The 17,274-nt window shown below is 34.0% G+C and overlaps 1 protein-coding gene across 4 annotated transcripts in view; it reads right to left on the bottom strand.

Annotated features, from left to right (window-relative positions):
* Positions 1 to 17,274, bottom strand: part of IPO11 (importin 11) — a 207,423-nt gene that overhangs the window by 107,636 nt on the left and 82,513 nt on the right. For all 4 annotated transcript variants that reach the window (XM_059417947.1, XM_059417948.1, XM_059417950.1 and 1 more), the window contains 3 exons: positions 14,704 to 14,817; positions 10,131 to 10,246; positions 2,329 to 2,405 (listed from right to left, as the gene is read on the bottom strand). In XM_059417947.1, coding sequence (XP_059273930.1) covers positions 2,329 to 2,405; positions 10,131 to 10,246; positions 14,704 to 14,817 — 307 coding nt within the window. The remainder of the gene's footprint in view (positions 1 to 2,328; positions 2,406 to 10,130; positions 10,247 to 14,703; positions 14,818 to 17,274) is intronic.

Genomic DNA, 17,274 nt, shown 5'->3' with positions numbered 1-17,274 from the left:
GACAGAGAGAAATCACAAGTAGATGGAGAGGCAGGCAGAGAGAGAGAGAGGGAAGCAGGCTCTCCGCTGAGCAGAGGCCGATGCGGGACTCGATCCCAGGACTCTGAGATCATGACCTGAGCCGAAGGCAGCGGCTTAACCCACTGAGCCACCCAGGCGCCCCCAGACACTGTTCTAAACACAGAAAGTCCTTACTGATTCATCAGGTCTATGCATCAACTACAGAGCTTTCTATGGTTAAACTGTACTATGGTGCTTATCCAAGTCTAAACTCAAAATAGTGTCATAGAGTCTTAGTAGTCAATGCTTTTTGTTTAAATCTTTTTTTTCCTGTCTATCAACCCTTCTCTTGTTACACTGTAATGGTCAGGCAGGTTGAATTTGGGGTCAAATAGCACAGGCAGAGTGACATCACTGTATAAAGTCATCCATAAGTGAAAATGGCTGAATCCTCTTCATGACAAAGCTGGCAATGGCTCTGGATGAGGTTTCTATTCCTAGGTCAAGCACAAAAAAACACTGTGGATTTATTAGAATAACACCGTATTTGGTGTCCAGGTTAGGAAGAGTAGAACTAAAAGGCCTTCAGCAGAGAGTTAAGGGAAGTGAAAAGGATAACTTCCAATCTCATTCCCTGTGGTTTCTTTTTTTTTTTTTTTTTTTTAAAGATTTTATTTATTTATTTGTCAAAGAGAGAGCGAGAGCGAGCACAAGCAAACAGAGTGGAAGGCAGAGTCAGGGGGAGAAGCAGGCTCCCTGCAGAGCAAGGAGCCCAATGCAGGACTCGATCCCAGGATGCCGGGATCATGACCCAAGCCGAAGGCAGCTGCTTAACCAACTAAGCCACCTAGGCGTCCCTCCCTGTGGTTTCTTAAAGACAGATAAAACTTTTTTAGGAGACCAGCAACAAGCAACTGGTCTATTGTCACAGTCTTCATCTTTGGGAATTTTTTCAACAATTTTATAGGGACATTAGATGATAAATGGCAAGTGGCTCTTTATTACGAAACAGATGGTGTTTTGCTTATTATTTGAGACCTGTTCTGGAGAATGGGGTAAAATAATAGAAAATCTGAAAAAAGTGTGAAGGACTGATTACCTTATCTACCTACCCACTGCAACCATCCAGCAAATGACATGTTTCCTAATTAGTTATAATAGTGTTTTAGTACACATATGTTGATCTGTCCAAAAGTTAATCTACTTTTCTGGTATGTCATTATAACTCAGTAATATTTTGCCTCTAATAAAACTACTCACTACAATGAATTCCCAGAAAAAAAACAGTCTTAAGATATTGCTGTAAATGCCCTCCCCTGACATTATTTAGTTAGTAGACACAAAGTTCTAATGAAGGAATTAAAGTTGCTTCATGGATCACTTTTAAAGAATGGCTACTATGAATGCAAAAAACTTAAATTTTACATTTTATAAATAAATGATAGTATTTTTCAGACTGAAAAAGAATCGTAAAGGTGCGTATACTGCATTATATACAATATTTATTTAAATATTTAAATGTGAATCTCTACTGGTAAAATCTCTCACAAAACAACTCTATAAACAAAATACTGTGTTTTTTAAAAATGCAAGGAATTACCTAATTGTGAATGGTAGGCAACATATAACCGGAAAGTATTCCCTAGCATTAATTATCAACAGAATACATGTTCAGATTGTAAAAACAATACAAAATAAAAAACTACTGAGAACTCATCCAGGGTGGCCAAAATAGACTAAGGCTCCACTCCTAGTAGTGTTGAGTTCTCCCAACCCATGTGCCACAAATGATGGTTCTAGAACATTATTCATGATTTTGCATGTTTATACATCAGTACTACTTAAAGAAACAATAAATATAATTTGCCAATATTTAATAGTCTTCATGTTTTTGGTGCCTTAGCTAAACCAGAAATATGTAGAGTTCATCTGTGAACAAGTGACAGCATAAAATCATTTTGTAAAGAAAATGGATAATACCACGGTATACAGAAGCAGCTTTACAATATAATCTCTTAAATACCTTACAGAACCTACTATGAAACATAAAAACTTTACCAAAGTTCAAACTTAATATGGAATTAATATTACAATAACACTGTTTTGGCTTTATTTATTTAGTAAATTTGGTGCCTACTCTTTAATAAGCAGAAATGGTTCTAAAAAGTTATACAGAAACATATCTAAAAACTATTAAAACACTATTAAACTTGTTTGTGAATATGAGGGACTTCTGTAAAAATGGAAGGTATAATTTAAAGTCACCTATAGGGCCCCAAATTATGGCTGCATTCAAAAACAGTATTGTGTTTACACTTTCACACATACCAAGAAGTGGGGACATATTCTGAAATATACGAAGCAACTCTGGTGTAACACATGGGCTGTTTTCCAAAGTCACTAACCTAGGAAGAAAAACAGATGATTAAGTCTCTTTCTATAACCATTAAGCTGTTAATAATACAACTTACTAAAAAACTGTCCCATCTAAAGGAAGAAAGAAAAATGGACAATACAGTAAGTTATAAAAGTTATCTTTCTAGGAAAAAAATTACCAAATTTGTCAAAATTTAAAACCTATCTATAAATCATATATTATTATTCCTATATACACAGCAAAAATAGTAAGGGAAGTAACTACATACTAAAATATTTCTAATAAAATTTTAATGATAAAGCAAAAGCTTTATGCTTGACTACAGTCAAGGAGAGACAAAAATTGCTTTGTTTTTATTTTTCCGTCACATGTAATTCACGTGTCCTTTCAACAGACACTGGGAAATATCAAAGAAGCAATGTATAAAAAATAAAATATATATGGGTCCTCGTTTATCACAGAAGTGTGTAGCTGGTTTATCTCCTCAGTCCCCACCCAGTAAGTTGATGGAAAAAAAGCATGATTGTCACAACAGCTGAAAGAAAAGAGTAGAAGGAGATCCTATTCAAAATCTAGCTTTCATTATCAAAACTCTTACCCTATTATAAACAGAGAGTAAGTCCTTGATCTGGTAAGAGAGTACCTACCAAACACTTGTAGAAACACAACTAACGGTGATATTTGAAACCAATCTCTTCGAAAAACAGAATCACACTTCAAAAAATATACTCTCTTTTTCACTTTGTTTACCTTCACATCTATTGAGTGCATGTATGGAGGGCTCCTCGCATAATATGACAAAGAAATTATTAAAGACACAAGGGTGAGAGGAAAAAGTTAAACAGTCTTTATTCACAGAAGATATGACTGACAAGAGAGGGAGAACAAATTCATAAAAAAGTACTTAAATCACTAAGAGACTTCACAAGGTTGCTAAATATGTCAATATATAATATATATATATATATATATATGTATGTCAATATATAAAAATCAACTCAATTTCTTTACACCAAAACAAATACTTAAGATTTAAATAGGTATTTCTAAAAGAGTCACTGATACAAATACCGAGCATCATAAAGATGTCAATTCTCTCTGAATTGTTATACAAAAATCAATAAAACTTCAATTTAAATCCCCACAGGCTTTTTCCTAGAAATTAGGAAAGCTGAGTTCTAAAATGATTTAGAAGGCAAGGGACCAAGAATAAACAAGAAATTTTTTAAGGAAACAAAACATATGGAGGTGACTGGGGGAGATACTTCTTTTACTGCATATCAGAACTTACTATAAAAATCAATGTATTTAATATCGTAAACAGAGTAACACAAGAAACAGACCTGCTGGTTTATGACAGCGGCAGCTCCCAAGTTAAGACTGGACAATCAGTTACTGATCATGAGCTACTGGGCCACTACCTCACACGAAATAAAGAAATCAATTCTTCATTTATATTTATTTATTGATATTTATATGAGAAGGGTAAGCCTTTATTTTACATGTCAGGGGAATATAATTATAGCTTTAAATTAAAGAAAGATTAAAGAGATAAATATGACTACATTAAAGTTAACAGTTACTGTGTATCAAAAGATGCTGCAAAAAAAGTCAAAATATAAGTCACATACTGGAAGATGATTTCCAATACATGTAACTGAAAAGGAAGCAGTACCCAAGGAATGAATACACATAAGAGGTTAATAAGAGACTAATGTAGAGAGCACACGAAAAAGCATTCCAAAGAGGATCCATCCAAATGTTATAAATAAACCTGACTATAAAAAATATAAAAAGATAATGAACTAGTAATCAAGAAAATGTAAAATATAAACAAAACAAGGTACAATTTTACCCCTACTAGATAAATCGGACATAATAGGTATTGGCAAAGCTACAGAACAGTGAGAACTCTTGCACAGTGCTGGCAGGAGGAAGTTATTAGTCTCATCACTTGGAAAGTAATTATTATCTGAAAAAGTGGAATATGTATATGTGCACATACTTATGACCTAGTAAATACATCTGCATACATTGTCATGTACAAAATGTTCAGCTGCATTATTTGAATATCAACCAAAATGGTGTATGAGTAAATGAACTGTGACATGCACACCCTTAAACTCATCAATATGGATCAATCTTAGAACAGGGAGCAAAAAATAAATAAACAAGTTAGAACACAAGCTATAAAATTTGTATGAAGTTAGAATATACTGTTTAGACACACACACACACACACACACACACACACACGTGTGTGTGATTTTAAAAACATTACAGTACAAGAAAGAAAACCAAGGAATGAAAACCAAAAAACTGGTAGAGTGGGTCATCCCTGAAATGAAAACAGGAGAATTTAATAACCATGCAATACCATGGGCTTCAAAGACACTCTTACTATCCCATTTCTTAACATTGGTACAGGAAATGGATTTTCATTTTATATAAGTTATAAATATTTATAAATAATATGACTTCCCTATTCTATTTATCTATGAACTATTTCACAATTTTAAATGCCAGAATTGGGAAGAGGAAAGGGGGACACAAGAGAAACCAGCCACCCTGAAAATGAAGTACGTGCCACATATACAAGCAAAGATATTTTTAGACACTTTAATTAGATCAACAAGAACAGGATTTGATTCCATTTTTGAAGAATAAAACAGGAGATTTCAAACATTTTATCTTGTTCAGAATACCTCTAAAATAATAAAGTCAAAAGAAAAAACACAATTTGGTTATGACAGTTCAGTGAGAAAAAAATTGATGGGCATATTCTAAATCTCAGATGTTTCAAACTCTGTCATTTGATCCAAATTAAAATTCCATATCAATTTTTCCCTCCCAATGTCATTACCTTAGTAAAAAGACCATTCAGGTCATTGTCACTCTTGATGCCTATGCTGGTTGCCACAATATAAGCCATACTATTTAAAAAAGAAAAAAAATCTTGAAAAGTTTAAAGTACTTAAAAATAAAAAATAAAATGACATGGCATATGACTCCAACTTCAAATGAAGAATAAGAAAGTAAGAAAGAGAGACAAAGTCAAAGCACTAAAGGAAAGACACAAGTTACTATTCTTAGGAATAATTAGACAAAGTTATATGTACCAGCATCTTTAACTAGAGAAATATGTTTTAATGTTACTCTTCCACAAAATAATACAGGAAACATGGACCATCAGGTAAAAAGGTATATCAATTTAACAACTAAATGTAAGAGCGTGAAAATTCTTTTGAGGTAAAGCATCTTTGGTTAAATTAAAATACAAAATATAAAAATAAGCCTCATATACACAGGAAAATTTCAAACAGAAAAGCTAAAATGTAAACATTTAACAAAGACAATTAAGTCAAATCTAAGTAATGTAAGCCATGTGATATTATCAGATAAAATTTAAATTCAAAGTAATTAAAAGGTGAAAAGTTAATCAATGCATACATATATACTTCATCACATGATGCTTCAAGAAAATATTTTAAATTTTAAATACTGTGTTTACTTATTAAATATTTTAACAATATACAAAAATACCAAAATTTTGCACGGTGAATAACAGCTTTTAAAAGTTACAGATCAGGAATGCTAGAAATAAAAAGGGAAACTGATACAAAAGAACTAGATGGATATTTTAATAAACCAGTGTCAAAATTAAGAAGTAAAACACTGATTTGAACTATACAACCTACTAGTTAGAAAGAATAAAGAATGCATCTTTGATATCATCATTACTATTGATATGAATATCTGACAAAAGCAAAGCCTATAGTCATTAAAATTTATATTAATTTTTTAAAAATTGAGCAAGTGATATGTTGTATTTATAATGCAGTAAATCTAGACCTGAATCATACATTTCAGTACGAGCAAAAAATAAATGAGATTGAGTCAAAGAAGACATTAAAAATCCATAATGCTACCACCAAAATAAAAAACAGGATGTTCTCTATCAAGATTTATGGGAAATAGGCAGTTAAAATCCAAGACAAATTCACAGCTTGACATGTTTTAGCACTTAAGAAAAACAAAAGTAATAAAGTAACCATTTTTATAGCTTTAAGAAAATACACCCATCTAAGTGTAGGAAGTAAAAAATCGGAAGGAGAAATAAAGGATAGAAACATAGGAAAACTCATAAAATCTAACATGTACTTCTTTCATATTAATAAAAAGAAAAATCTCTAATAATTGTACTTTTAAAAGAGGTAAAACAAAAAAACTGCAAATGTATATAACTGGAAATGTATATAAGGCTTTTTTAAAATTAGTATTGTAAGGTATTAAGTACCCAGACTGTTACAGACAAGAAAAATCAAAACCCAAGGGTGTATAAACAACTAAGAAACAACCTGAGAATATTAACAAACTGTGACTCATTCCTCAGCCAAAGCCATGAATCCATTTTCAGTTCCCTTTATTACTAAATTTTCAAATCATCCAAAGAGTTACTGTATTATAGATATCATTCCAGTATGAAAAAAAATCACTTTTAAAAACTGATAAATTGGTAAAAGAAACACGACATTGATATGAAATCAGACAGCATCACAAAATATGGACTACCAATCCAACTCATTTATAATTAAAGGAAAAACATAAAATCTGATAAAACAGCAGAATATAGACTCATATGACATATTAAAAGAATTCACCCTAGCAAGAAGAGGTTTTTTAAAGAGAACAGTTTTGGGGGTTTTTATTTTGTTGTTGTTTTTTAAGACTCTAAATCTCCTAAGATGATGGCAAAAGGCAATCAAACTGGTTTTGGGTTTTGTTTTTTTTTTAAATGATGAAGAGCATATTAAAATCAATAGTATATAGCTGATGCTTATTGTTGACCAGTCTCCATTACCACACTGTACTTCATTTAGAAACAAAAAAACCTGAACAAAAAATCTGTTCAAAGTTTGCTCAAATTCTGTTTAAAAGTAATTACAGATTACATGTTTATGTTTGTTAAGAAGAAAAAAAATTAACAAGCTAAATCACAGAAGGTAGGTCAAATGACAAAAACTTAAGTAGCAAGAGGAAATGATAAATGTAAGAGCATTGATAAATAAGAAACAAAAATACAACAAAGAAAATCACCTCCAAAGGTTGGTTCTTTGAGAATACTAGTAATACTAAAAAATCTCTAGCACATTTAGCACGTTGAATCAAGAGGAAAAAACTTAACCTGGGAAACAACCACATAATCAGTTTGAAGAGTTTTACTTGATATATGTGACCACAAACATCTCTTGCTACTGATAATCCCTAGTAAGTTCAGTTTCCCATTCTCCAAGATAACTATTTACATCTTTTTTCTCCACAAATCCCCCGTATCTTATACACATTTCAACTCCAGTCATAACACTATGCTGGTGGCTACAGTTCACATTTAGTCAAGAAAATGTAATCTACTTAATTAAATACTTCCTATCTCATCCCACTATAATACAAAAATCCATCTTCCTGCCCCCAGTTAAAATGAAGCACCCAACGCTATTCAAAAAAAAACCTACATGCTAAATCCCGTCCCTTCTTGCCTCCACTTATATCACTCTTGAGCTTCTCCCATCCCTCCAGATCTTGCATTCCCCACACCAGCCAACTGCTGCCCAATTTCTAAACTCCTCTTCATAATAAATGCTCCTGAAATTTTTGATGCTCGCAGTCTGTACTTAATTTCAATTCTAACTTATTACTTTACTGAAACCGCTCCTATCACCTCCATGGGCCAAATTCACTTCTTCGTACTCCTCTAACGAGGACAATCAGCAATATTTGGACCACTCTGTTGTTCAGGAAATAGTCTCCTCTCTCGGCTTGGTTTCCCTCCTCTATCACTATGTGACCTTGGAATGTTTTAAGTTCTGTGGGATTCTGAATGTTCTATACCTGGCCTTTCCTTCCTAGACAATCTCAATGATTCTCGGGCTTTCAACGTAACATACAAGGTGCTTATCACTCTGCAAACTCTCTCATCCTCACAACAACAAAATGAGGTAGGAATTATACTTCCTTATTTTATAGATAAGGAAATAGAGTCTCACAGACAATGATTACACATCCGGTGCAGTAGTATAACTGGGATCGACACCTATATCTAATTCCAAAGACGAGTTCTAACTTACTAAGACATGTGTACCCTGGTTTGACTTAAAGAATCTTAGCTACTAAGTATTTTAGCAAAAGAAAAACAAAAAAGCCCATATGTACTCTAATGATTTCATTTTGTCTACATATAACTTAAGGCTAGGAGAAAAAAAAGAGATTACTATTAACAAAGCAAGTACTTTTATTATTACTTGTTCATGTAATCCTTAACAAATTTAGACCTTTAATAAACACATTAATATTCTAAGTCCAAAAAAATATATATATACACATACATGCTAATATACTGTTAAGTATCTGAGTCTATCTCATTACTACAGCTAATATTTTTAGCTCTTGTAACAGTTTACATCATCTATTATCTACATATTTACAGAAATGTGCCAGGGACTAATGTTTTAATTTGTCATCTAGAGTAAGGATCCACAAACTACAGCTCATGGGTCAAATATAACCCACATCCTTTCTATAAATGATGTTTTACTGGAGCACAGCCATTTTACATACTATCTATGACTGCTCTGGCATAAAAATATCAGAGGTGAATAGTTAGGATAAGAGACCATGTAGCCTGGAAAGCCTATAATACTTATTGACTGCTCCTTTACAGAAAAAGAATGCCAGTTTCTCATCTAAAGTAATCCATCCTGTACAAATAAAAATATATGAACATAAAAGGTTTCAACACATGATAATTTGCAAATGAACCAAAGTCATTTAAGTTCAAACAACATAACGCAGAATATATGAGGAACCCAACTTGTGAACTGAGTATCTACCTGTTTTAAAATTGTTCATTTAGTATTCTGCTACAGATCATTAATTTTGCAACAAAGACAATTTCTAAAAATGAAAAAAAAGGTTCATTCCTAAACATCTAAAAAAATACTAAGGCAGGAAGGAAGGAAGGAAAGCAGATATGTTCATTTTTTCTGTGGTTATTCCTGTGGTTTTCTTTTTTAATTTTAATAGTTTATATCAGAATGTTTAAGCCTTTACTGTATTACAATTGGCCCCACAGAAAATTGTTGCTATGCATAAGATAAGTTTAGTAAAGCAAAAGGATTTTCCATGCTCTAGCTGAGTTCTTTAACATAGCGGTCAGTCACTACGGGTCTGTAGTACCAAGCCACCTCAGAAACAGAGTTTTTCCTTTTTACTTCTCAACACGACATACTACTCACATGGTAAAATAATTAGTCAAGACAAAGTAGACTCATCATTTGGTGCTGAGGTTATAGTATCTCCGTACTTTACTAGGTAAGATAGTTAAGAGGCTTAAAAATAACTCAACACCCCCTAAAACATCCCATCTAACAGGCTGCAAGTTTTAAGTCATTTTTAGTTTTGAAAATTTATTGAGCTCTCCCCATTTTACATTTCAAATTTGCAAACATTAAACACAGCCAAGTTCTTACTGAAATTACCCCTTTCAACTTTTGACTCCTATGAGCCTACACTGAGTGACAATTGTCAAGAAGAACAGAGCTATTATGTTATCCAGTTTAGGAAAAGCGATTTCATGTTTTTGTTTTTAAATGCTGAATTTTTAAGCCCTGTTACATGACCTTTTGCTTTACTAGCATGAGAGTATGGAAGACCAGGGGGGAAAAAAAGATCCAGGGTATCAAATTTTTCCTCTTACCATAATTCTAAACCATCTTCCAGAAGATAAACATGTGGAGGCTGGGAAACATCTGTACTCAGTTGAATAACTGGGAGCAGGAAAGGGTACAGGTTCTTGCTGTCTGCTCCTAATCCCTATGGGAAGTATAAGTAAAACTTAACATAACACACACTAAGATCCCAACCCTACCAAAAAATTACCTATCATATAAAAAGGTTCTAAAACAAACTTACAAAAAATAAATCAATCAGATTTTCTGGGATGGTCCTAGAAACAAAGTGAGCTCTGTTTACAACTGAAAATCAAGTAGCAAAAAAATACTTACTCAATTGCCTAATGGTAATAAAACCATATATACCAAGGCTGTACACATCTGTTCATTTTAAGAGATTCCATATATATTTTCTCTGACTATTTAAGAAGTACTAACGCTGCAATAATAAATTCTATAAATCGTCTCTAAAGGAACCCAGTCAAAATACTCATCATTAAACTGTATCATAGTATATTCATATCCCAGAATACTGAGGAGTCAATGAAAAAGGATTAGGCATGGAATGAAAACAACCTCAACAATAATTACTAACTGAATCTAAAGGTGTAAAAGTGTATGTATAACAACTGCATAATTTTTTAAAACATCTACCTATATACACATATGAGTTATATGCATAAGAATGTTTCTTGGGAGCATACAGAAAAAATTAACACTAAATATAGGAAGGGGAAAAGGACGCTGGAAGAGGGTAAAAGAAAAGATTGTTTCCTTGGTTTTATAAGCTTTTCTTTTTCAAATGAACAATTTTTGCTCATATTAATGACCCAAGAACACAAAGATGGAGGAAGAAGAGGGGATTTAATCTAAGGTTCTAGTTTGCTTAATTACTGTCTTACAGAGGCTGACTCAGGGAAGCACACTGAGTCTAAGCACTCTACAAGAAAATGAAATGAATAAAAAGTCAATTTCTAATCCATAATAATCTCTGTAATCTAATAAACACAGAAAGAAAACTAATAAAGCATCAAACACCTCCTTACTTAGAAAATAATGCAAATATCAATATAGTTTATAGTAAATTACAGTACAACTTGAAAGACCTTATGAAAGATGTTTTTAAAGGAAGAGAATTATTAAAATGTCACAATTAACAAAGTAGTATACTGGACTTTAAAATGTAGTTTAATTTCAGTCTCTATAGTTCAATCTTTAATAGAACAATAACAACAAAAAGAACATCAAGATAAACCAGTCAAGTTCATTCTGATTATCAAGGAGACTTAAAATCCCCTAGGAAAATGAGAATCCATCTACTTACTTAGTACATATAGAACAAGCACAAGTTGCTAGCTTTAGCCAAACGAAAGTAAGCAACTGCTAAACATGTAATGTCTTTACATTCACCTTTGCAGTCTAATGACCTGAAGCATGTGTCCAATCCCAGATACTCAGCTTTAAATAAATTTGAATATTCTCTCAGCCCACAATAAGACATTGTCCGCAACACTATGAAATAATCACAATAGGACATTGTCTACAATACTAAAAAAGCTCAAAAGTAAATTCAACAGTTATTAAAATTATCAGAAATGCTTCAAGGGGCAGAAATCATATGATACAATACTATATATACTATACTATAATTACATAAGACAAAAGGGAAAATGGGGTGAAGGGTATTCTGTACTTACTATCTTTTCAACAGCCTGTGAATATGTATTTATTATTGTTTCTTTTTAGACGAAAGGGGGGGGGAGAATAATACCCCCTAAATATTGGCATTCACCAGGGTATTACTTTTGACTGCCTTTTCCTGTGCCATGTGCGTGCTGAAAGTGTCCAAATCTATTATCTCCAACCCCCTATCTCTTTATTCCAGACATAGGACATCATCATGTAGAAGCCAGTTCAAACTCTTAAGTTGACCACTGAACCAACAACTCACTATCTTCTAAAACTGGCTCATCTCCCTACATTTCCAAACTCAAGTGATCTGAACCATTAGTGATAAATGGTATCTCAACCACATCCTCATTCCTCTTCTCACCCAGCATCTAAACAATCCTTTATTCTCTCATATTTTTCTAATCTTTACCCTTCTCTCCATGGCTTTTCCTTCAGATCCTCATCATCTCCTTCACGGTTAAGAGATAGTCTCCCAAATACTTTCTGTGACCTTAATTTTACTCCACTCCAAATCTTGCCCCCACTGACACCCTGATTACCTTTCTAAAATAAAAATGGTAACATTACTTGTCCTGAACTTTAGGAGATGTTCTTTTGATCTTCCTGACCTTAAACCCAAGCTCTGTATTAGGTTCCAGCTACACCAAACAACTCAGTATTAGCAATACTATGCTAACATCTGAAGAAAGCTGACCGATTTAATGCATGCATGCATGCATTTACTACTGTTCTGTCAAGAACCACTGAAGAAACTAGGAGGATGTGCCTTAAATATCTATAACCATAAGTACAAAGATGGCATAAAGAAAGAAGAAAGCTGTAAAGACAAGTGGTAACTGACTTAGCAAACTCAGAAAACCAAAGTTCTAAGCCAGCAGTAAAATAACAGTAAGAGGTAACATGATTTACATTACAGAAACTCCAAAAGACTCAAAAACTGGTAGTGCCAAGTACTTTAGGAAGAAGGAGGTTAAAGGTCTGGTATTAAAACTAAGAGGACCTCCACGGGGCACCTGGGTGGCTCAGTGGGTTAAAGCCTCTGCCTTCAGCTCAGGTCATGATCTCAGGGTGCTAGGGCCGAGCCCCACATCGGGCTCTCTGCTCTGCAGGAAGCCTGCTTCCTCCTCTCTCTCTCTCTGCCTGCCTCTCTGCCTACTTATGATCTCTGTCAAATAAATAAATAAAATCTTAAAAAAAAGGGGTGGGGGGAGCAGGGCGCCTGGGTGGCTCAGCCATTAAGTGTCTGCCTTCAGCTCAGGTCATGATCCCAGGATCCTAGGATCCCTACCTTCCCCATTGATGAAAGGAAAATTTTTATTTTAAATCACAAAAAAAGATCCTTTGAAAATGGAGAGTAAATTTATGCAGAAAAGCCCTAAAAACCAAGGAAAATACAGGGAAAGTACAATGAACTGCACAAATCATGAGTCTATCACCATGAGAGTCTGCTACATCTAATGAAAGAAAATGTTTTTAAAACTGTGAGAGACTCTTAGCTGTAGAGAACAAACTTCAGGTTGCTGGAGAGGACCACTGGGTGGTGTTTATTGATGTGATGAGCACTGGGTGTTATAACCAACTGATAAACTGTTGAACACTACATCTAAGACTAATGATGTAATATATGTTGGCTAATTGAATTTAAATTAAAAAAAAAAAGTAGAGGGGCACCTGGGTGGCTCAGTGGGTTAAAGCCTCTGCCTTCGGCTCAGGTCATGATCCCAGGATCCTGAGATCGAGCCCCACATCGGGCTCTCTGCTCAGCGGGAAGCCTGCTTCTCTTCCTCTCTCTCTGCCTGCCTCTCTGCCTATTTGTGATCTCTGTCTGTCAAGTAAATAAATTAAAAAAAAAAAAAAAAAAGTAGAGAGTATTTTCCAGATGTCAAAAGACATCTAAAGTCAACACACAAAAGTAGTTTTTTGTTTATTTTTGTTTTGTTTTGGTTTGTTTTAAGATTTTATTTATTTATTTGACAGACAGAGATCACAAGTAGGCAGAGAGGCAAGAAGAGAGAGAGGAGGAAGCAGGCTCCCTGCTGAGCAGAGAGCCACATGCGGGACTCGATCCCAGGACCCTGAGATCATGACCTGAGCCGAAGGCAGCAGCTTAACCCACTGAGCCACCCAGGTGCCCACAAAAGTAGTTTTTAAAAGTGTTTAGATCACACATGAAAAAACCATAAAGTGAGAGAGGCCCTTCACTACATTAAAGTAAACCACATGAGAACAATGATTAATTTTTAAAAAGAAAAAAAAAAGCCCAAAACCCTAGAATCTTAAATACAGAGAACTGGTGGTTGCCAGAGGGGAGGTGAGTAAGAGGATCGGCAAAATATAAAGAAGGAGTTAAGAGGTACAAACTTGGGGCGCCTTCTCTCTGCCTGCCTCTCTGCCTACTTGTGATCTCTCTCTGTCAAATAAATAAATAAAATCTTTAAAAAAAAAAAAAAAAAGAGGTACAAACTTCCATTTATAAAATAAATAGCTCCCAGGGATTAGAAGTACAGCATAGGGAATACAGTCAATAATACTATAATACAAATGTACAGTGACAAGTGGTAACTACACTTATTGTGTGAGCACTGAATAATGTGTATGACTGTCAAAGCACTATGTTGTACACCTGAAACTAACACTGTATGTTAATCAGACTTCAATTAAAAATATATATATTAAATTAAGTGGGGTGCCTGGGTGGCTCAGTGGGTTAAAGCCTCTGCCTTTGGCTCAGGTCATGATCTCAGGGTCCTGGGATCAAGCCCCACATCAGGCTCTCTGCTTGGCAAGGAGCCGGCTTACCCCCATCCCCTCTACCTGCCTCTCTGCCTACTTGTGATCTCTGTCAAATAAATAAATAAAATCTTAAAATATATACATATTAAATTAAGAAACTGGAAAGTGACTTACCTGGACAAGATGAATAAGTGTTGTCAGAATAGCACATCTCAACATATTGTGCTCTTCACTCTGCTTCCAAAGAAGAGGCAAATACTGTACCAGACATCCTACATATGGTCGTATCTATCACAACAGAAGTAGGGGTAGCAAAAGAACTGTATTAGGAAAGAAGGCAATTTCCTTCAAGAACCACTGACACAACATTATTAAGTCCCAGGCAGGAAATATTTAATATTTACTAAATGAAATGTGTTGTGCATACATCTTTTTAAAGATAAATCAGATATTACACAGAGACACAAAGCTCTATGGTAAATATTTTTAAAGAATTTTAAATAATTACCAGATATACTGCATGAATTAAACCTTAGGAAAACAACATAATACAGCCAGTTATCTACAGTTTAATAAAAAATGCTGCTATATCCTGGATCTTTTTCAACAAAGCAGCTTACCTAACTAGCAACAGCACTACTGTCTTAAAAAAAAAAAAAGTCAGCATTTACTCATACATTCGACAATTATCTGATGGCACCTTCCAGAGAACAAGGTACCAGAAAAAAAAGAATGTAAAGGTAGACATAAAAATCTTGCAATGAGGGGAGTCTGGGTGGCTCAGTGGGTTAAAGCCTCTGCTTTTGGCTCAGGTCATGATCCCAAGGTCCTGGGATCAAGCTCTCCATCAGGCTCTCTGCTCAGCGGAGAGTCTGCTTCCCTTCCTCTCTCTCTGCCTGCCTCTCTGCCTATTTGTGATCTCTGTCAAATAAATAAATAAAATCTTTTAAAAAAAAAAATCTTGCAATGAGAAAAGATCAGTAGAATGATAAAGGTGTACAAGAGGTATAGTGAAAACATTGAACAAAATCCTTTTTAAAAGACACAATTGTTAAGACCACCATGGACTAAGCTAACCAGTTTTGAAAATATACCAAGACACAGTACAGCCTGACAGTTTCTTAAAAAATAAAAAGGATCTACACTGAAGCTGGACAGCAATCTAGTCTCTCGTTGGTTTATTTATGGTTACAGTACCTGAAATTGCTCTGATGAGTAAGCTTCGTGATAAACAGAAATACTAGACATTCACAACTTCAGTAATATCTCTTTCAATCCCAAGAATTAAAATTAAAAGGTGCTCCCAGAAAAAATGAGATTTTCCCTTTTTTGCTTTTAAAACACCATATACACTAAAAGAATAGTAAAAAATGTGCAGAATTGCTTGCCTCTTAGGATACGAGGGAGGCTGCAGAAAGACAAGAAGTTAAATATTTACGCAAATATTTCAGTGAGATAAAACTGAAGAATTATAAGACTCTTTATTATATATCACCTATTTTCAAATTTTGACTCACTATTATTTATTGAGCACTTAATCTTGGTAAGTGCTCTCCATCCTAAAGATCACTCTAATTAGCTTATAAAAGCAGGCCAATTAGTATGTAAAACCACAGGTTTCAAACAACTTGACTCACTCCTACTTAACTGAAAACCTACATAACAGCATATTCTACTGACATAGAAAATAAACTGATTTTGGTTTTGATTGTCAAGTGAGAACCCTTTCAAAGAAGGGCTAAAAAAAAGTATATGCTCTTAATTATACATAAGGTAGGAATTGAAACCCAAGTACCCAGGTACATTTGTAAGTCATAAAATATTTACATCCCAAACTTAGCTGTACATTGGAATTTATGATATTCTAAATTAAAATTAATGCTTCAAAACGAGAATTTCAATAGTCACCCACAGAGTTATGTTACAAAATACATCCCCCAAAAATGGGGCACAGGGCTGGGGATTAGCAAATAAGAGTGAGGACATGAGAGCCAAACACATTCCCTTAGGATAAAAGGGAAGAGCATTAAAAAAAAAATCTGAGGAAACTTGTTATAGATTTGATATTAGATAACAGTAGTAATTAATGTTAAGTTCCCTGAGTATAATCATGGCTATGGTTAAGAAGAAGAGAAGTCTAATATTTCGGGGTAAAGTGCCATGATACTTGAAACTAAAATTCAAATGGTTTAACAGTAACAACAATAATTTGTATATGCACACAGATTAAAAAAAGAGCAATATAGTAAAATGTTAGTAACTGATAAAACTAAATGAAGGATATATAGGTATTGATTTACTGCAACTTTTCTGTACATCTGAAATATTTAAATGAAAAGATATGTAAAAAAAAAAAAGATAAAATCACACCTATACACAATTCTGAAAATGGTTATACTCCATGGGGTTTTTGGTAGGCCAGTATCAACTATTTGCTCAACATCTACTAAGACACATGGAAATAACATTTTCTAGACAACAGGCTATAAAAGAAACTAAACTATCAGCATAATATAAATGAGATGAAAAGTACAATACATTCACTCATCTTTTGGCACCTCCACTCAAAAAGCAAACAAAACAAAATACAGGGGAATACTGTGAGAACTAAAGTGTTCTGAGTTAGTTCATCATATACAGGGAGGCGCCACCTTCCTTTTTAACACAGTACTAAAAATGTGAAAATCAAGTGTGAGAACCTAACAAATGTTTTAAGAAGGGTTCCATCCACAGGGGATTTTAAAA

This window comes from Mustela nigripes, chromosome 12 (genome assembly GCF_022355385.1).
Source record: "Mustela nigripes isolate SB6536 chromosome 12, MUSNIG.SB6536, whole genome shotgun sequence".
NCBI lineage: Eukaryota > Metazoa > Chordata > Mammalia > Carnivora > Mustelidae > Mustela > Mustela nigripes.
The sequence above is the reverse complement of the archived record's forward strand: the minus strand, read 5'-3'. Positions and strand labels throughout refer to the sequence as shown.